General features: G+C 43.9%; 1 protein-coding gene across 1 annotated transcript in view; it reads right to left on the bottom strand.

Moving 5' to 3' along the window:
* Nucleotides 1–22352, bottom strand: part of FER1L6 (fer-1 like family member 6) — a 213514-nt gene that overhangs the window by 56206 nt on the left and 134956 nt on the right. The window contains exons 21-25 of the mRNA XM_005564037.5: nt 17135–17269; nt 13303–13452; nt 3193–3303; nt 2774–2935; nt 1121–1301 (exon numbers count right to left, since the gene is read on the bottom strand). Coding sequence (XP_005564094.3) covers nt 1121–1301; nt 2774–2935; nt 3193–3303; nt 13303–13452; nt 17135–17269 — 739 coding nt within the window. The remainder of the gene's footprint in view (nt 1–1120; nt 1302–2773; nt 2936–3192; nt 3304–13302; nt 13453–17134; nt 17270–22352) is intronic.

Here is a 22352-nt window from a genome sequence, read left to right as displayed (position 1 = left end):
GCACATAAAATATGGGCAAAGGACATGAACTGGCATCACGGAAGGAAGATGAATATGGCAGCAAGGATATGAAGGGTGTGCAAACAGTAGCAAGCAGAGAAATTCAAGTTAAAATAAAAATTAGATACTAATCTATATCCACAGAGTAGCAAAAAGCTAAAACCAAACCAAAGCAAAACAAAAATCTAGAAAGTTAGAAAATAGCAGGTGCTGCTGAGGAAGAGAAAAATGGGGTTCCAAATGCAGAAATGGCAGTATAGACTGATGTAGACTGGTGTAGATCAGTGCGGCTCTCTAGAGTGCCCCCTGGCGCTAATTAATGAAAATACATGTGCGTATTTCCTGGGACCTAGCGATCTCACCCCTGGGTGTACATTCCAGAGAAATTCCCACATAGCATCTTCCCTCAGGGAACACACACAGGGATATTCATTGCAGCACTGATTATGGAAAGGGGAGTTGAAGCAGCCAATGGGTCTAATATGAGAGGAAAGGAAAAGTAAAGTGTTGTAGATGCAGCAAGTAATAGTAGCAGGCTAATGTACACACAGCAATATGGATAGAGCTTAAAACAAGAATTCAGTGAAAAGAATAGGAAAACAAATGAAAATTATAGCATCATATTATTTAGGTAGATTAAATCGACTTAAATTTGACAAGGATGGCGGTGTAGGGCCTGCAGTGGGGAGGGAACTGGGATTAGAGATAAGGAATAAGGAGGACAGTGGATAGAATGAGAGAATCTTTGAATAGACCAATGATGATTGTACAGCATGAAACGGAGACGTACAATGAACTCAACTTTGTGCACCTGAGATACAAAATAGAACAAACTAAAACAATGTTAAGCACAGAGCCACGTGAAATGTCAGCGTGGAGGCAGGCAGAAGCGTAAGTCATATTCAAGGAAGGCGTGTTAGAGTTACTGACCCGATGGTGAGTCAAAGTAAGAATGTGGCAGCCAAAGAAAGCAGAGACCCCTGCAGGAGCAAGCTCATCAGAAAGATCCACCCAGCCACTGGGCTGTGGGGCATCCTCTTTGAGCCAGTCCCATAACAGGCACTCTGCAAGCGCCATGACTTTACAGTTACAGCTACAAAATCTAGGAGCAGCTTCTCACCATGCCCAAGTTGGGTTCCATCCATGTGTGAGATGGGGGCAAGGGGCTCTCTGGATTTACGCAAAAACTGCTTCAAGTAGTTGATGGTATAGGTGCCCACAAGGGTACTCCTCCCAAACGCTCTCCAGTCCACCACGCAGATGCTCAGTGGTGGGTGCAGAAGCTCATTCTCAGGCAGCTCCTGCAGAGAGAGGCTGAGATGAAGAGGGGCCTGGGCCTGGCTGCTTGAGGCCTGGTGACTCTTCCATGGGCAGACCCAAAGCCAGCTGGGCATCTAGCCTACCTTGTCTCTGCCTTGCCATTCTGTCCCTCCTGGCCAGTCCTGCAGCTTGCCAAAACTCTGGAGCAGTATCTTACCAAGCCAGGGAGTAATTCACCCAAATAGGAAGTCTGCCTTAGTAACAATTTGTCCCAGGTTTAAATTACAAAAATCTCTCACTTCTGTACTGTCCCTGACAGTCATTTTCAGACCTCTTTATTCTGTCATTATCTGCCAGAAGAACTCTCATCTCCAACGAAAGCTTATCCAGGCCCGTTATATAAAAGAGATGAAAGTCAAGCCATTTAATACAGAGCTGAGAGTGAAGGGACAGTGCCCCAGCCACCTGTTTTCCCTGGTGGCCCCTGAAATGCAATGCAGCCTGATACAAAAGGTTTGCAAACACCACGCACATTCTTCCATTGTAGGCTTTGCTAACTGGGGATATATGTCCAGTGGAGCAAGCTGGGTTGCACAAAGCAATATTTTTCTTTGCAATTAGTTTCAAATCAAAGCACAAAAAAAGTATGTTGAAATATTGAAATAAATAAAAGCACAGATGTCAAAAATCACTTTAAAAGCATAAATTCACATGTAAACTCCTGACATTCTAAGTACAAATACTTTTTTAAAAATATAGCCATTAAACCTGTAATCCCAGCACTTTGGGAGGCTGAGGCAGGTGTATCATGAGGTCAGGAGATCGAGACCATCCTGACTAACATGGTGAAACCCCATCTCTACTAAAACTACAAAGAATTAGCCAGGCGTGGCAGTGGGCGCCTGTAGTCCCAGCTACTCGGGAGGCTGAGGCAGAAGAATGGCATGAACCCAGGAGGCGGAGCTTGCAATGAGCTGAGATTGCGTCACTGCACCTCCAGCCTGGGCGACAGAGCGAGACTCCGTCTCAAAAAAAAAAAAAACACACACACACACACACACACAAAAAAAGTAGCCATTAAAATAAATTTTATTACAGTATTTTCTAGGCCAGTGGTTCTCAAATTTTAGTATATATCAGAATCACCTGGAAATCTTGTTAAACTAGACATCTGGCCCTCCCCACAATAGTTTCTAACTCAGAACAGCTGGACCTGAGAATGAGCATTTCTAACAAGTTCTCAGGTGATGCTGATGCTGATGAATTAGGGACCATACTTTGGGAACTGCTATTCTAGGAAAAAGTTTGTCAACCTGCTTTGATTGCTGTATGATCCACACTGGAAAAGTTTCAGAATAAAACAACAACAAAAGTCTATTATATCTCATTCTGAAATTCTGGCTTTTCACTAAATTAATTCTTTCTTGCAGATAGTGGACATCTGAAACCCTAAAATGTCTCATCTGTGGAAAAAAGAGGAATGAGCCAGGTCGGGAGAGTAAGAAGCTCGCACCACTTCGAAAGCGTCTGCCTGGACGCTGAAGTTCGGGTTGTTCTTGTAGCTCTGGATCACACAGGACTTCACACCTCGTCCTCCGCACTCGATGAGAACCTGGGGCCGATCCACGGAGAGGAGCTGCACCTTCTTCATTTCCCGAACTCCCCAGAAGAGAACCTGAGGAGACGACCAGCAGAGCCATCGCCACCCCTCCACGGAGGAGCCGCACGCCTGCCCTGGCTCTGTGTGGAAAAGTCAGACCTTCTCCCCAAGAACCACGCTATGTTCCTCCAGGAAAGAACCTCACAGCTTTTTGAGGGCTCATTCTTTTTCTCCAGGTCTCCCGCCCATCCCATACCACCTCTCCTACAATTCAGGCGGGGCCGCTGCCATTGAGTCCCAAAGAACAACTCAGCTCCTACCCTGACCCATACCTCCACTCGGTATTTGCTCAGCACCGGCCGAATGTTGGCAGGAACCGGGTAGATCTGGGTGATGTCTGGTGGCTCAACGGGTGGGAGGCCTTGCAGCCCGGAGGAAGGGACCTACCACACAAGGCAAGTATGAGTTAGACACTGGAGAGACACAGGGGTGGCAACGGTACCACACAACCACCTCATCAGTAAGATGTTCACTGTTTTGCCAACAAAAGTAATGTTTCCAGCTTAAAATACAAGGGCCATGCATTTTACCATATTTAATTATGTATTAATTGATAAATGCATTCATTTACAAGGGTAACCAACATTTAGCGAGCACTTAAGATGTGCCACAAGGCTAATAACCCAGAGCTCACAGTATAGAGGGGAGAGAGAAAAACAAATACGGAAGATAGGTCTCTACAACTTAATAAAAATTACACAAGAACCACAGCAGGGTAGTGGAGAAGGAGCTTCTACCAGATTCCAAACGTTTGAGTCTTAATGAGCCCCACTCCCTTCGGACTTGTCAAGATCTCCAGAAAAGCCATTATGCAAAATACTACTACGACTACTACTACAAAAAAAAAAAAATTTTACATTTAATCCAACAGAGACTACGTCTTAATCAGTGGAGCAGAAAATGAAATGTTTTGAAGGCAGATGAAAACTTGTCACTTCTTGTACACTTAGGGTTAATGAAACTTCAGGACAATTTCAGCTTTGCTGAAATTTCATACAAAGGACTTACAGAGTTCTACTGAGAACAGGGTTTTTTCCTCAGTGTAGGCTATCTCACACTGCCCTCAAAACCTGGTTCGACACATACATCTTTCAAGGTTTCCCCAAAGAAAACAAAAAATAAAAGAAGCTTTTTTTCTGACCCGATCCCAGCTGCTTCTACCATTTCAATGCCAGTTGAGTGCAATATGTCCTCTATACAGATTTCGTGCAGAAATTAGGAGACCGAGTTCAGAAATAAGGCTCTGCTGTGTGAGCCTGCACAAGTACCTTTCCCTCTCTGAGCCTCAGATACTGGGCCAGATGACCCACCAAGCTCCTTGGGAATCAGATGTTTTATTAAACACTGCGCTGGAGCAGGTGGTTCTCCTTCCTGGGGCTGTTTGTCTGCCTGAACAAATTACAGGGACTTGGCCAAGAGGAAGTCTTTATTTACTTCATTCTCCACGCCCCTCCATATACAGTGAGTTCTTGATAAATGTTTATTGGTTGACTGACATATTAGTCCACATGCTCCGTATGCTAGAAAAAGTCTAATTGTGCATCACAATCTGCAAAATGCAAATATATCACCATTCCTTTTTCACAGACATATTCTAGTTGGCAACAGCAGATGTGGTTAAGCTAATTACAAGAAAGCTCAGAAAAAGGAGAGCAGATACTGCAAATGTGAAACAGGCTTAAGGTAATGAAGCTGCAGGATGCACCAGCTCAGATCAAGAAGCTGGTAAATGACAAGGATGGCAATGCCCAATACTGCCTGGCATTGAAGAGGTGAGCAATTTAGCGTGCAAGCATCACCTCACTGGGAAAGTCAATAGCCCCTCTAGCTTTAAAGGGAAAGCCACAAAACAGCTGTGATGGTGGCATAGGAGGGGCTGCCTCTAGATGTGCTTTTAAAAAACCATCATATGTTTTATCCTGGGGCTGCTGAAGTATCAGCTTGGGAAATGGCCAAAGAAGTTTTGCTTCATAAATGCCTGAAAAATGCTGTTAAGAGCTCAACACAGCCCTTAAAGGATCCTATAACATGGTGGCAATTAAATGACTTTGCTACCAGCCAAGATTAAGCTTTTTCCAGTGAAATGGGTTGGTTGCTGGCCTATAAAACCATATGATATGCAGTTAGTCAGCACATAGGGCCAGGGAAAAACAAGGGATTGTTATGAAGGCAAAATAGCAAGAATTGGGGATGAGCAGGATGGGTAGTTGGTCTGAAAGCCAGACTGCTCTAATATCCCCATGGAAGTAAAATATCAGGACCTCAAAGTAGGTCCAGGACAAGGGTGAACCAGTGTGGCACACAGGGTACAAAAATTAAGGAGGCACTCACTCTTAGGGTCATGCATGACCCTAGTCCCAGCCCTGCCCATCTGAAAAATCACTAATGCTCAGAAGCCTTTCTCCTTTCTGTCTCAGCCCATAATTTATATTTCTATTATATCTCATCTTTAGTACAGTGGTTTCTTGGGCTCCATCACTCAATAGCTCACTATATAATTTTATGTAGAAATGTCTAGCATGCAATAAAATATGGCAGGCACAGAGATAAGACAATGTGATTAACAAGAGAAACTAACCGAAGAAACAGACTCATAGAGGATTCAGATAATGTGGTAATCTGACATGAACTTTAAAGTAACAATGCTTAATCTGTTCAATAAGAAACCAGATAAAAAGTTTCAATAGATAAATGAAATCTATAATAAAAAAAGAAATGGAAATTCTATGGCTGAAAATTCAGTCACTGGAAAGAACTTAGTGAATAGGTTTTAAAAAAGAGGCAGGAGAAATGAGCTGGAAGATAGGCCATATTATGGATAAAATAAAGCTCAGAGAGACAAAATGATAGACAATGCATAAAAGAACATAAGAGGCACAGAGAATTAAAAGGTCTAATATACATGTAATTGGAGTCACAGAGGAGGCAAAAAGAGGTGAGGCAAGGAGAGGAGAAAGGGGAGAGAAAAGAGGAGGAATAGAATAGGACAGAAGCAATCTTTGATAAAGGCTGACAATTTTCCAAAACTAATTTAAAACATCAAGCCAGGGTTTTAAAAGCTCTATAAAACCCAACAAGATAAAAACAAAACTGTACTTTAGTACAACATAGTAAAACTGCTAAAAACAAAAAATAAAGAAAAATACCTTAAAAACAATCAGATGAGGGAAAAAAAAAAACCAAAGATCACTTTTTAAGGAGCAACAATAAGAATGATAACCAACCTCTCAAAAGAGAAAGCACAGCCCAAACAATGGAATAATATCTTCAGCTTGCTGAAAGAAAATTGTTTCCAACCCAGGCAAACAAAACAAAACAAAACAAAACAAAAAAACCTAAGAGGAAATTTAACGGGCCTAACATCAAACAGTGAGATTATGGCAAAGCCAGAACTACCAGAAGAGGTAAGTGTGAGCTCCGGGATGAAGTTGGTGAGTTGAGGAGATTGTCTGGAGGGCTTGAGCAGGGTCTCTACCGGAAGTTTGTTTGTTTGGTTTTCAACAGTCTCACTCTGTCACCCAGGCTGGAGTACAGTGGTGCGATCCCGGCTCACTGCAACTTCTGCCTCCTGGATTCAAGCAATTCTCCTGCCTCAGCCTCCTGAGTAGCTGGGATTACAATCGCATGCCAACACGCCCAGCTAATTTTGTATTTTTAGTAGAGACGGGGTATCACCATGTTAGCCAGGCTGGTCTCGAACTCCTAACCTCAGGTGATCCACCCGTCTCTGCCTCCCCAAGCACTGGGATTACAGGTGTGAGCCACTGCGCCTGGCCTGGAAGTTCTTAATATTATGTAAGGATCAGCGAGCTTTCCCTCCTTGACCCTTCACTAAGCCTATTTTAGGGTGGATGCCTTCTGCAAAGTCTTTATTAGCAGGTCAATAATCAGTTAATAACACTTTACCTTTAAAACAGGGAGAAAGCTCACACAGAGATGCTCTCTGAAGCTATTTAAATCATTTAACTCAGACCTCTAATGAGAAGACTTAATGAGTGCCAAGCATCAGAGAAGAATATCTCATTTTTTAAGCCAATAGAACTTAGGTTAAATCTATACCACATAGACAAAGAAGATTAAAAACAAATGAAAAAATTAGAGAACATTCACATGATGGTAAGAGAAAGAGTCCTAGAAAGTTGAATGAAAAGGAAGAATGGATTCTAAGCAGGCGGAGTTAACACATAAATCCACGGAGGCTGCACACGGCACAACCGTAGGGGGTGCCAGCCACATTGACCAAATAGCAGTGGCCCCTTCTGGGGGGGTGTAGTGCACTACCCCTCTAGGAAGGCTGAGATATTTCTAGGAATTGGGAAGTGTGTTGGGCAGAATAATGACTCCCCAAAGATGTTCATATCCTAATCCTCAGAACCTATAAATACATTACCTTAAATGGCAAAAAGGAATGTGGCACATGTGATTAAATTAAAGATCTTGGGATGAGGAGTTTATCCTGGATTATCTGGGTGGGCCCTATGTATCCTTGAGGGTCCTTATGAGACAGCAGCAGGAGAGCCAGAGTAGGAAGAGATGTGGTAATGGAAGTAGATGGGAGGTTCTGGGGAAAAACAGACAATGAGAGAGAAAGACTTACAGAAGCTATCTGGCTGGCTTGAAGGTAAAGGAAGGGCCACCAGCCAAGGAATGCAGGCCATCCCCAGAAACCAGAATAGACAAGGAAACAGATTTCCCCCTAGAGCCTCCAGAAGAAACAGGGACCTGCTGATGCACCGATAAGGGACCCTTTCCAACATCTGACCTGAAGAACTATAAGATAATAAATTGGGTTGTCTTAAGCCACCACGTCTGTGGTCATTTGTTAGAGCAGCGATAGGAAACCAACACAGGAAGCAAAACATTCTAAGAAAGGGAGGTGGACTTTCCAGAAGGAGAATATTCAAGCAGCAGAGGAGAGGAAAACTGTAATAGGAGAGAGAGGACTCTGAAAACAAGAGAAACATTATAAAAGTAGGGAAAACAAGTGTTCTAAGTATGGAGAATGGAAAAGAAGGCCAAAGTGTGAATAACAACGGACAGTTCTAAGATTGCAGAAGGGGACACTGCTGTGAGGGGCCTGGGGAATGGCCAGACAGTTGAAATCCGGCTCACACACAGAATTCCATGAATGTTTGTTCATCGAATGAGTAAACAGATGCATTTTTGTTTTTTTCCGAGAGAGGGTCTTGCTTTGTCACCCAGGCTGGAGTGCAGTAGCATGATCATAGTTCCTGCAGCCTCCACCACCATGCCCAGCTAATTTTTTATTTTTTGTACAGATGGGGTCTCGCCATATTGCCCAGGCTGGTCTTAAACTCCTGGGCTCAAACAATCCTCCTGCCTCAGCTTCCTAAAGTGCTGGGATTACAGGCGTGAACCACCAGGCACAGATAAAATATTTCACTGTGAGTCTATGATGTGTAAAATATTGTGGGCTTTTCTGTGTGATGTGGAGTGAACCTCACATGTCAAATCTCATCAGCTGATCCAAAAGACTCTACCTTTAAAATATATACAGAGCCCACCTCTCTTCCTTTCCATGGCTACATTGATTCAAGGTGCCTTTATCTCCAATCTGAGTAACTTCAAGAGTCCCCCAATGGGCCTTTCTGCTTCTCTCCTTGCCACTTCAGAATACACTGGATCCAGTATCTTCGCGTTGCAACCTAAGTCACTGTGCCGAGAGTCCTCTCTTGGCTTCCCATCTCTCCCAGAATAAAAGCCAAAGTCCTTACGAGACCCCATGTGATCTTTTCCCACTGGCCTCATCTCCTTCCCGTTTCCTATCATTTGTCCACTCCAGCCACATTGACCTCCTTGAGCATGCTGGGCATAGTGAGGCTTCAGGGTCTGGAATTCGCTCTTCCCTCTGCATCTAAAGGCTCTATGCCCAGTTAGCTGCATGGTTGCCCAGTTAACCATGCAGCTAAAATGTGAGGCTACAAAAGTAGTCTGAGGACAAATTTCAGGACAGCTTAACAGCCAGGCTACAGAAATGTGACAGCCTCCTGTGGGGCAGATTTCCTCTTCAGGGAATATTAACACTTACCATGAAAAAATGTTCTGTGGTCAAATACATTTGGGAAATACCAAGTTTTGAAAAAGAAGTTAAAAAAAGTTCTTTGCTGCAGGACTTCTCAGTTTCTTTACCATGGTAACTGGCATTTCAGATCCCCAAGAGAGACGTGATATAAAGCATTTCTCAAGCTTTCTTGTCACTGTATTTGGAGGGAGGGAATGATGTTCCAAAAAAAACCCAGATTTTGAGAAATGTTCCTGGTGGTGTGAAGTAAGAGCTGCTGAAGATTTCTGGAGAGAAGGGTGGTAACACCAGCTAGTGTTCGGGAAGGAAGGTGGAGGATGGAGTGAACAGGAAAAGTAAAGGAGGCCAGTAGCCGAGCAAGGAGGCCAGTGTAACATTCAGATGAGAACTAAAAGAACCCTTGGGAACAGGGGATGGGAACCATTCAAGGAACAATCTACGGGGTGGCCCTGGCTATGGATAAAGACGTGATGTGAAGAATTAAGGCTTACTGAATTTTCAAGCTGGAGTGTCTGGGAGAACAATGGGGCTATGAGTCAGGATTGGGAGGACAGGGGGCGGCTCACTTGGATAGAGGAAGGAAATGAAAATAATGAATTCAGTCTGGTGCATAGGAGAACAAAGCTATTACATCCTTCATGTGTTTTTGAGACGGGGTCTCTTGCTTTCCTGCCCAGGCTGGAATGCAGTGGTGTGATCATGATTTCACTGCAGCCTCGACCTCCCAGGCTCAAGTAATCCTCCCGCCTCCACCTCCCGAGTAGCTGGGACCACGAGCATGTGCCATCGCACCCAGCTGAATTTTTATGTTTTGTAGAGATGGGGGTCCCACTATGTTGCTGAGGCTAGTCTTGAATTCCTGGGCTCAAGTGATCCTCCCCGCCTCTAAATCCTTCTGAGCAAGGGCAGTTTCAGTAATGGAGATAGAGAAACTGATGCTAGACATCCACAAATGAAAACTGAGAACAGCTGGTAACAAATGAAGGCATTTTCCAGCCCCTGTCTTCTCAGCGTGTATGAGATCCACATGCTAAGACAGTCATGCTGGTGATTAAAATAGTTTTTGAACAAGCCATCAAATGAGAAGTCCTAATGAAATCCTAATGAATTGTATCTCAGGCTACTTACCTCTGACAGTGCTTACTTTATTATGTCGGCTGTCAGGAAGCAGCAGGGTCTCTCACCAGTGCACCCAGCTCAGGGCCGAGGGAGGGAGGGAGGATGAGAGGTGGGGCTACAGAACCCAGACAGCTGAGCCCACAGACAGCATTTGGGAATCCACTAGTCCAGCCTTCATTGGCAGATGCAGGGTCTCAAACCCAGAGCACTTATTAGGACAGCATTGTGTAGTGAAAAGAGAGTTGACTGAATCCAATTCAGTTAGCATTGAGCCCCAGCTTCCTCACATGCAGAATGGGGGTGCTGGACTAGATCTCATTTTCCCAAGTCAGCCATTCCGCGACCACCTTTACCACTTGTACATCCCACAACCATGTTTTTATTAGACACTTTTAGTTTTAAAAGGGAAACTTCATCTTGCAAGGGAAAACAAGTACTACTTGACAGAAATGGAAAGTCACTTTAAAAAGAAAACCAATGAAACAAAATAATGTTAGTGGAATATGCAATGTGAAGCCTTTTTTTTTTTTTTTTTTTTTTTTTTTTTTTTTTTTTTTTTGAGACAGAGTCTCACTCTGTCGCCCAGGCTGGAGTGCAGTGGCATGATCTTGGCTCACAGCAACCTCTGCCTCCTGGGTTCAAGCAATTCTGGTGCCTCAGCCTCCAGAGTAGCTGGGACTACAGACATGCGCCACCACGCCTGGCTACTTTTTGTATTTTTAGTAGAGATGGGGTTTCTCCATGTTGGTCAGGCTGTCTCCAACTCCCGACTTCAGGTGATCTGCCCTCCTCGGCCTCCCAAAGTGCTGGGATTACAGGTGTGAGCGACGGCGCCTGGCCAATGGGAAGCATTTCTTAAACTTTATCTTTACTGTATTTGGAGGGACTGGTGTTCCAAGAGGCAGACTTTGGAAAATGTTCCCATAGGTGTCACTGATCTCTTTGTGCCTGGAACCTGTGCTATCTCTTATTAAAAAGGGAGGTTTCAAGTTAAGAGATATTCGAGACAGATGAACATCAAAAGTGGCTTTCTTCTAGAAGTACTTAGAAGGATAAAACATGACAAAGCTCCCTTCATATCAATCCAACACTATTTAATGCTGATTTTAACCTAAAATCACTCATGACAGTTTAAAGTCACCAGGATTCTCACTTAAGACTGGACCAACAGTTTTGAAGATTACGTTCAGTTCTGATAGTCCATTTTACTGTGCAACACACATCTATTTGACTAGATCTGGTTCTATTAGAATCCCATTTGGTTTTAAGATTTGTAAGACAAAGATTTTTCTAGTCCTATCCTCCTAGGCTGCAGTCATTATGGAACTGCAGCCAATGCTTGAATTCGTGCTAATCCATTCCCCCAAGAACTCTCACCCAGCCTCAGCTCCCCTAACAGAGAGCTCACTCTTTCTCCAAGGCAGCCTCAAAAAGTTCTCCCTTACATGGAGCAAAAACTAGACCACACTCAAAGTCTTTGATAAGATGAGCTTAAGAACTCACCACTGTAGCCGTGTGCAACCCCCAAGGCTATAGACCTGGGCGGGGTCTGTGTTTGAATACAAGTGTGTCTAACCCCAAAGCTGCTCCCTTCCTCATTACGCTCCCTAGAATCCCCAGCTCTGGTGGGACTCTCTGGATTCTAGACTCTCACCTGCCATATTGAGCAAGCAATTACCTTTCTAGCCAGCTCAGTTCCTTTACCTGAAATACACGGTAGAATTAGACATCTTGCTTTTATATTCTAAGGCATCATTATCATCTTAAATAGCTGTTTGTGGAGTGTTTATTCCATGCCAGGCACTTTAGATAGACTGACTATAATCCCCATTTTGCAGGTGAAACCCAGATTAAGTAGCTCACGCAAGGCCACACACTGATAAGTGGTGAAACTGAGATTTCTACTATGGAATTTAGCTCTAGCACCTTCATTCTTAACTCATTCTCTTTGTGTTAGGAACACTTGCCTTCTGGTTTCTCAACTAACCGAGTTTTGACTTTATTTGATGTTTTTTGTTTTGTTTTTAAATTGGGATATCTGGAAACTAGGCTTACCTATATAAACATTGTTATGGACTGAATGTGACTCTCCAAATTTCATATGATAAAATACCAATCCCAGTGTGATGCATTTGGAAGTGGGGCCTTTGGGAAGTAATGAGGTCATGAGGGCAGGACGCTCATGAATGGGATTAATGCCCTGATAAGAAGAGGCACAAGAGAGATAACTTCTCTCTCTCGGTCAGATGAAGATCCTAGTCATGCCAGGTCTGCTGACACCTTGATCTTGGACTTCCCAGTCCAAGCCTCCGGAACTGTGAGAAATAAACATTTATTGTTTAACCTACCCAGGCTATAGAATTCTATTATATAATAGCAGCCTAAGACAGAGGTGTTGACCTGACTAAAAGGTAAAGTACCACCAGGCACCTCCTGGTGCCTCAGTGAGTGGGAAGTCAAGGGGAGAAATCTCTGATCCAGGCCCCTCAACCTGCTCACTTCTTTTCCAGGTTCTCTCTACATCCTGTGTATTCCTCTCCTGGACTGCTGGACTTCAGGGACTCAGCTTCTCTTCCCAGTATCTGCCTCTGCTTTCTGAAAAAGTCTTCCTGACACATGTTCATAAATCCCCCTAGGTCTTAGTGGGAAGGACTAAGAGTTGTCTTTGCAAAACCATACAATGTAAGGAGCAAAAGTCCTTAAAGGTCTAAGGTCAACTCTCAGTTCAACCACCAATCCAGCTGTGTGATAAGTCAGTCAATCACCTCAATTCTAAATTTACTGTCTGTAAAATGGGAATCACACCACCAACCTCAGCAGGACTGAGGGAGCTCTAGTGTGATGAAAGGTATATGAGACAACAATCACCACACCGGACACGTGGTAAGTGCCCACATATGTTTGCTTCCTCCCTGTTTTGTATCCTTTCATGGCCTGCATGGAGCTCAGGAATTTGCACAGAAGGCTGCTCAAGCAACGTTGGCCAAACTCACAAGAATCTTGCATCCTGAGATTCTGACTTATAAGCTCAGGGGATCTAGGAATAGTCCAAGTCACCTGAGTTCTTAAGTGCACCTCCCAGGTCCCCAGGACACACATTCAGATGTGAGATTGCAGCGAGGGATCAGGCCCAGCTTCACTCAAGTGGCACTTGTGGTGAGGCCACTTCTCTGTCCAGGTAGACCTGATAGATATTCGGCGCCACATCTGGTTCACTCACCTGCAGCAGTTCAAATACAGCAAGGAGATCCCCTCCAGAGAGGTTCCCACAAAAGATGGGGTGATAGCATAACCTGGGGGGCTCATAGTCCTGGTCAGCCAGCTTCACAACGGGAGCAGCCACTGTGGCACCCAAATATTCTGGCTTCCCCTAAAGAAGAAAAGAAATGAGTTTTTATTTCCTGATCATTAATTACCTGGTTCTGATTCACATCAACACAGTTTTACAAATAACCTCCACAAAACCGTCGGCATCCGTGTCTCACTCTCTTCTCCTGCCAAGCTCCTCTTGCCCATTTCTATAGGCCTGGGGGGCAGTGGGTTCCACTCACGCTCCTAAAAGGGTCATCCTTGCTGTGCGCGGTGGCTCACGCCTGTAATCGCAGCACTTTAGGAGGCCGAGATGGGCGGATCACAAGGTCAAGAGATCAAGACCATCCTGGCCAACATGGTGAAACCCCATCTCTACGAAAAATACAAAAATTAACTGGGCGTGGTGGCGCACACCTGTAGTCTCAGCTACTCAGGAGGCTGAGGCAAGAGAATCACTTAAACCCAGGATGTGGAGGTTGCAGTGAGCCGAGATTGCACCACTGCCCTCCAGTCTGGCGACAGAGAGAGCCGTCTCAAAAAAAAAAAAAAAAAAAAAAAAGGGTGATGGGGGGCAGTTATCCCAGGGGCTTTCTGGCCCAAAGCTATCTTAGGGGCTATCTCTCTCCTCATATATTGAGCTCAGTAGGATATAGTTAAAATAATTATCCAGGGAAGACTGGAAGGGGAAAAGGAAAAATCAGGTAGCAGCCAACATTCCAAAGGATCTCCAGGACAGGGCATCACTGTGGTTGGGAGCACAAGCTTTGGAGCCAGTTTGAGTTCTCACATCTGCCACTTTCTAGCTCTATGCCCTTGGGCCAGCTGCTCAACCTCTGAGAGCCTTATGCCTAAAAAAGAGTTAAAAACAATACCTTTCTGTAGGATCATGAGGACTAAAGGAATGTTGTATAGGCTTTGCATAGTGACTGGCATACAAGTGCCCACACCTAGTAATGATGAAGATGATCGATATGTTTAAGTGATGGGGGAGTCCTGCCCTATTTTACTTGGTAGTAGAAAAGGATATTAAAATATTTTTGTATGTATGTATGTAGGCCGTATGTTTCTATAAGAACTATGCAATGCGATGGCTCTGCTTCCTGCCTCTTTTGCAAGCCTGTGTGCACATCCCCCCAGAGGCAGCATGGGGCTGGCGCAGTCATTCTGCTGTGCTATTTATCTCAAGAACTGCTAGAATATAAGCTCCCTGTGGGCAGAGTTGCCTGTACTATCCACTGCTGTGTCCCCTGGCACAGGGCAGATACTCAGTGCATGTTGGTTGAGTGAAAGCTGTTGGATAAATGACCTCTGCCATCCAACACCAGTGCCCTTGCTCTTTTTGGCTGAGGCTGGGTTTTAGCAGTCACACTGCTTCATTGTCTCTGGACTCCTGAAGTAACATGAGCAACCCCAGCGGTAGAAGGAAACTGGATTGAGGTGGAAACAAGGCTTTTGGTTCAACCACACTTGAAAACAAGGCTGCCCACTGGTGTCGACTCGTGGAGACAGATCTGTTTTGGGGATGGGTGGAGTTAGGGCAGCTGGCTAGGAAATGAGTGATCTGCCTAACAATTTGTTCATTAACCCAGCTGGGATTGGTTAGTTCAAACTAGCCCTGGAAACAAAAGAGTAAACATATCTCAAGCAACCAATTTTCCAAATATAAACTCATTTATTCCAGAACCAGCAGACTCTTATGAGGACACAAGCCACTGGGAAATGAGGTAAGGTTCTAGACTGGAAGCATAGTTCGAGCAGATTCTGATTCCATTAATCTGAGCATCACCGTAGTTTGGGCCCTGTTTAGCTGCAGCACACAAGGGTGAACAAAAGTTTTTGCATGTCTACATGCATTTCTCTGGGAGCAAAGAGCACATTTTCATATCCCTTTCTCTCCCACATTTCCTTTTCCCTTTAGAGTCAATAATGTCGCTGAATTTCTCTGTAAAGGGCTTGGCTTAGGGTTGGGCCAGGAAAAGCCATTGCGGAATAGAGAACTGGAAGGGAAATGGAAAGCAATGGGGCAGCCAAGGGAAACACAGCCAGCCCAGCAGGTTAGTGTAACAGGACTATAGCCTACATACATACATACAGAAATATTTTAATATCCTCCCTTTTTACTACCAAGAAAAATAGGGCAGGACTCCCCCATCACTTAAATATATCGATCATCTTCATCATTACTATGTATCGGCACTTGTATGCCAGTCACTATGCAAAGCCTATACAACATTCCTTTAGTCCTCATGATCCTATGGAAAGGTATTATTTTTAACTCTTTTTTAGGCATGAGGCTCTCAGAGGTTGAGCAGCTGACCCAAAGGCATAGAGCTAGAAAGTAGCAGATGTGAGAACTCAAACTGAAGGCTGCCTGGCTCCAAAGTTTGTGCTCCCAACCACAATGGTGCCCTGCCCTGCAGATCCTTTGGAATGTTTGCTCTCATCTGATTTTTCCGAGTAGCGTGTTCAAAGACACTCTACTGCTGTTATTGTTTTCTGCATAGAAAATAAGCACTAACAATTGAAAGCATATTGTTAGGAACAAAACTGAAAAGGTAGTTATTTTGTGATCCTCCCTACAGAGCATCTATACTACATGCTAAATAGTAGAAATCCTCTTCCATAAATATACACATCTATCCCCAACTTATAGATAGGGGAATGGGGCCCAGAGGGAGGGAGTGGCTTGAAGGACTAGAATGTGGTTGTATAGGGGAGAGACTGCTACACTAGCCTCCACCACCTGTACAGGCAAAAGTGGGCACAGGGGACCTGGTTCAGCCTCCAACCAGCTGTGACTTTAAATAAGGTATTTGAGCTTTCTTGTCTGTTTCCTCCTGTAGGAAGCAAGATGGGAGCGTCATGGTCTCGAAGGTCTCTGCTCCCCTTCTGTGATGCTCACTTCTTGATTCCCTGCTGACCTTGGCCCAAAGACAGGGGCTGTCAGGAGTACTGCAAGGAGGTGGGGCAGCTTTAGGAAGGCTTCCTGGAACTGTTTTACTTAATATATTTGTGCTCCTGCAACCTCATGAGGAGATGGAGACATTAAATAAAGAAACAAATCCTTTCCTTTCATTTTAGACTTCCTAATTTAAGAAAAGAATATTTGTGTAAGTTAAAAAAAAAAATCCTCCAGTAAGCTTTTGACTCTATCCAAGGGTTCAGCACACAAACGTCTTTGGAGAACAAGAGGTTTGGTCCACATCATAAAAGAAAAGGGACAGAGATGGATGTGTTGTGTAGGGCGTAGAAGCAACAAGCGAGAGAGGAAGAAACACAGTTAGAAAGGCTAAGAAAATACCCATCCATTTCTTTTCAGCCAGGTGAGATCAGTAAAAACCTCCCGTTTCCAAAAGGTATGAACATTTTTATTAAACAGCAATAGGACCTGGAATTAGCTGGAGGCTGGGTACGGTTGCAGGTTGCTTTATACAAGTATCACATTCCTGAAGAAGTGTGAAGTATCACAGTCCTGAAGAAGACTGACGTTCTGCAAACCAGACCCAATTTTAATTGCCATTTAAATGGAAATCAGTGAAAAACTCTTTTAGTAAAGCAAATGACCATCACCAATCTTTTTGGTTCTGTGAACTGTTTTCAGAGGTCAGGTTTGCCTCGAGGTACATCTAGTGTTCTCACCACTCACAGCGTCAGGACTTTATTTACTTTAAAATAAAGTGAGTTAGTTCAATGTGGCATTTTATGAGGTGTGGTCAACGCTGGCCCAGAGGGACACTCACCACGGCGTCGCTGTCATACAGCTCCACCACCACTAAGGGCGGGGAGTCTGCCAGCTCATTCACGTCTCCGTGCAGCACCAAATCATTGAACAGCAGCATCTGGTTCCAGGTAGGAGAGAGGGTCTGGGAGATTATCTGGAAGGAGGGACCAAAGAAAAGCAAAAGTTCATTCAGTTGAGTTGTAGGGGCTCTAAGGTTCATTCATCAAACACTTATACAGGGGAAAGAGAACACAACATCATTGTGATTGCTCATTCATTCAATATTCAAGTAACTATGTAAACTGAGCAGCTACTATGCACTAAGCAATGCTGGGGAACACAAAGACTCTCGACTGCAGAGGAGCTTATATTCTTAAGTTTCATGAGCAGAGCCTCGACAATGTTTAACACCCTCTGAGTCCATATTTTCAGCTCAGTTCTCACAGTAGTGCCAGTGAAAACACTAGCTACTTTTTTGAGCATTTATAGTGTACTGGGCACTGAATTCACAGGCACTGTCTCATTCAACCCTCACAGTAATTCTGGGAGGTAAGTTCAGTTATTTACACACATTTTCCAGATCAGGAAACTGAGGCTCACTTGTCCAGAGCCAGCAAGTGGTAGAACTGAGATTCCACCTGGACCATCTGGCAGCAAAGCCCAGGCAGTCTGCTAACCTCATCCACTCTCGCCACGTAGATGCTAATATTATCTCCATTTTATGAATGAGAACACTGAGGATTGGAGAGATTCAGTGATTCTTGACTTAGCAGCAAATAAAATTTTGTCATCAAGTATCTTAAAGTTGGGTATTTGACCTAATATTCCTTATGTGGAATTCTACTGTTTTGTGGTTATTGACTGAATTAAATAGATCAAGGTTTTCAAAACCACCCTCACCATTTTGCATGACATCTTTCTTACACTGATAGTAGAAGTGGCTCACAGCCCCCGCCTAGGCCATTTAAGTGGTGCCCTCAGAATGGAGGGCATATTTGGTCTTGCATTTTCTTCTCTGATTGGATGTTTGGAAACCTGCCAATTTCACACAGCCAAAGACTGGAGTTGTTTGCAGGGCAAGAGAACTCTGCACCTGGGCAGAAGCTGTTCCATTAATGCAGGAGACTAGTCCTGGAAAGAGTTCAAAACCACATTTCTTTCTCTTCCAGGCAAATGAGTGATTTCATAGGTGAATGTATCACAGCAGCCACTGGGTCCAGGGGAAGTTTCTGAACTGTGCCTCTGTCTGTCACTGTTCAACCTAGGAGGAAAGTCTGGAGAGAGACCTGGCCTGGACTCCAAAACTCACAGCAAACTGTCATCTCAACATTTTCCATCGAGTCATTTCTAGTCACAGCATTAAGTCATTTGCACTGGGGTCACAAAGGAATATTTTTATTGCTCTTCTTTATGTGGGTCATAAAAATATTGTGCATATTCATGATTTCTTTCTCTTCTTGCTTTTTCACTTTTATAGTATTTTATGTCTGAGACACAACAAGATTTCAAACATTTCAAAGAAAATCTAACTTTTCCAATAGGAAATGAATGGCTTCAACCAACTAATAACAGGAGTTACGAAGCTGCACTGCAAAGTTACCCTGTGTCAGTGACATCACAAAGAACCATGTGTTTTATGTTGCTTTTCAAAATAGAAATGTGATCTGTCTTGTAGCATGCACTGGACAGTGTGATACCAGAGCAATTTATGATCTTCACAGCATCTTTCCAATAGAAGTATTTTGGTATCTTCTTTGGCACTGGGCTGTAAATACCACTTGATAAGATTCCAGAGGTCAGAATTTGTTCATTCACTCATTCGTCATATAAATATAGGATTCAGGACCTACAACGTGCTAGGCACAGCATTAGACACTAACACAGCACTCTGTGCATAGCAGATGCTCAATAGCTATTTGCATGAATGAGTGTGTATTGACCTGTCCCTGGAGTTGCTCCCATGAGTAAAAGGACAGCATGACCACCTTCAGGAGGTACTAAAAGGTTCACCCAAACAAAAATCCATTCTCTACTTCTCTGCCAAGGTGTCTATGATTCACCTCATTTCTTAAGGGCTTTCTTAAAGAGTTATGCATTAGAACTGAATTAAATGACATTATCTGGAAGTTATGGTAGCACTTAGCTAACATTTTGATGAGGGAGCCAGCTATCATGGACAGAGTATAGCTTTAGAATCAGATAACTCTGGAGTGAAATTCTAGTTTCATTACCTACCCGATGTTGGACTTGGGCACGTTGGAGATTAACCCTCCAAACCTTAGTTTTCCTCATGTAAATGGGGTTAGCACCTACCCTCCGGAGTTATGACCACTGTCCAAGAATAGTAAGTGCTTGGCACACATCGGGTGCTCAATAATTGCTTGTTATCCATCCTACCTGATCCCAGCCCATATTCTTTTATAAATGAGTAAACATTTACTGAACGCCTGCCGCATGGCAGCGTTGGTGCACTGGGGTAAGAGACCATCCATGTCCTCAGGACTAAGCCCCAATCTGGTTGTTGGAAATAGCAGTTTCCATGCTCTACCCTCTAAGATTTCCTCCCCTTCTCCTCTAATGCTCCCTCTTAGCCACTTAGTCCGTTTCCCTCTTTCATGCCAGAAGCCTCGCTCCGCGGGAGCTTTCTCTCTTTCCTTTGTATTTCAGTCGCAAGATTTCTATGTCCCATGTCCCCAGTGATGTTGGGAATGACTGGATTCCCCTCTTTGAAATATTTCATTCCATTAAGTCACTTTACAAAGCATTGGTTTTCAGGAGCAGCATTCAGAGGCTTTTTCCCCCTGAGCCCTCTGTGGTTCAGGTGAGTGCTACCAGCTGAACAGTGGCACTTGGCTATGACTGCAGGGGCCCAGGTCCAACTTTCCTCATCATTAAAAATACATAAAGGGGGCATGTCACCTGCAGACAAGTCCCTCTGTGTTAGCGCAGAAGCGAAACAGGAGAAGGAAATTGGTACCCTTTCTTACCAAAATGGAAGTGGAGTGGTTAAGCAAAGTGACTTTGGTTAAGCAAAGGGACCTGGGTTTCCATCTTGGTTCCACCATCTTCTAGCTATATCGTTTCCAAGCCTTACCTGCCTCATCTGTAGAATGAAGACACTACTAACATCCAGCTTTGGGCTGCAGTGAGATGTAGCAAACAATGCATTAAAAAATGCTTAGCACTGCGCCCAGCACGTGGGGAGCTTTTAGTAAATGGCAGCTATTACTATTTTCAAAAATGAGGTACTTGGCTTAAACTTATGGAAACAAAGTCCAGAACTCAACAGAACCTATTTTCCCTTTCAAATAATTATTTGATAAACAAAAGTCATCTGTTCCTTTGAGATATGGATCTAAATCAAATGAAGGTGCTGTATGGAGATACAAAATACAAGGATAATTACACAGCAGACCAAGGATTTCATCCAAATCCTGTACTCCACTCAGGGCCCTGGAACTCCACAGTGTTGTGGCAGGTGGAGGAGGGCTCCGGGGGTCCATCCTATGAGAACTCCCTTGCTGTTGGAAGGAAACCTCAATGACAATAACAACAAGCAGTCACATAGAAGCCTTAGTTTTAAGCAAGGTACTGTCCTGGGTGTTTTATCCTCTGGAAGGAATGTACAAGGTTATCATCCCTATTTCACAGATAAAGAAATTGAGGCACAAGGAGAGGTTTGTTTAAAGTCACACAAGTGATAAATGGAAGAGCGTGGATTTTGACCCAGGCAGTGCAGGTCCAGAATCTATACTCATCATCACCACGCTCCATACTAACTCTCAAAACATAGGAAAGAGAAAGTCATCTGTTATCATTTTTATGCTCAGTCACTGAATGAGGATGAAGTCATCTTCCTGCTGAGGTTTCTCCTGACTTCTCTCCCAGGTAGAACTAACCCTTTCTCTACTTGGCTCTTGTAGGACTCTGTACAACCCTGTACCCTGGGGCTTATCATAGTGCAGTGACTCATGTGTCATGAGGCCTGCATCCATGCCTGGATTGCATATTACACTGGAGCAGAGTCTGGCTCCTCTCATCCTCCAGAGTCCAGCATGTGACCTGGCAAAAAAGCCAGCACCTGACAGGCATTAGGTTCAATGAATGTGAGACTGGTTCACATCACGCTGTCAGTGTGCGAGTCATAAATCAAAATGCAATCTATTCTATCATCCAGGTCATGGGCTTTGCCCTGGAGAACAATGTTAGCCCTCTCAACATCAGCCAATGTCATGGCCAGCATTTATCAATCATTTTATAAACTTAACTATCTGCTTCTTCATGACAGTCCCATTTTAAGATGACAAACCTGAGGTTTAGTGAGTTGCGTTACTTGCCCAAAGACATGCAGGCAGAGAGGAGATGAGCTAGAAAGTAACCTTATGGCACTCTGTGTCTAACCCATGGTGCTTAACTTCCTGAGATGGGCAATTCTTTACTGAGCGTCCCTCTCTTCAAACAGCAAATCAGAGAACAGAATAAATTTTTAGAGAATAGAATCTAATGAGAAAAGCATCCTACTGGATTTTTGCTGATTAGGAATCCTTTTCTCATTTTAGTACTTGTTGTATAGGAAAGGGAGAAAGAGAGGAAACAGGCACAGACTGACACTATAGTTTGCATATTTGTCTTTTCCAAAACTCATGTTGAAATTTAATCCCTAATGTCATGGTATTGAGAGGTGGGGCCTCTAAGAGATGTTTGGGTCATGAAGGATCTGCCTTCACAAATGGATTAATCTATGGATCAATAGGTTGTCATGGGAGAGGAACTGGTAGCTTCAGAAGAAGAGGAAGAGAGGCCTGAGCGAGCATATTAGCATGCTCCGCCCCCTCACCATGTGATGCCCTGCGCTGCCTCGGAACCTGCAGGGTCCCACCAGCAAGAAGGCCCTCACCAGACACAGCTCCTCAACCTTGGACCTCCAGCCTCCATAACTGTAAAAAATAAATTCCTTTTCTTTAGAAATTACCCAGTTTCAGGTATTCTATTATAAGCATGCTAAATGTATTAAGACAACCCATCTCCCTTAATACTCACAACATCCATTATGCAGTAGTATTCTCCAGAAGAGGGGGACTGTGAAGCATCGAGATGTTAAAAGCATGCAAAGCTCCCCAGCTGGTGAGTGCAAAGTCTAGAGCATCTTGACCACAAAACTGGCAAATGTTTCTCCCCACTGAGACCCCTCCATGATTGGATCATAAACCTCATGCATGTTGATCTGTGCTGTTTCC

The sequence above is a fragment of the Macaca fascicularis genome, chromosome 8 (genome assembly GCF_037993035.2).
Source record: "Macaca fascicularis isolate 582-1 chromosome 8, T2T-MFA8v1.1".
Taxonomy (NCBI): Eukaryota; Metazoa; Chordata; class Mammalia; order Primates; family Cercopithecidae; genus Macaca; species Macaca fascicularis.
The sequence above is the reverse complement of the archived record's forward strand: the minus strand, read 5'-3'. Positions and strand labels throughout refer to the sequence as shown.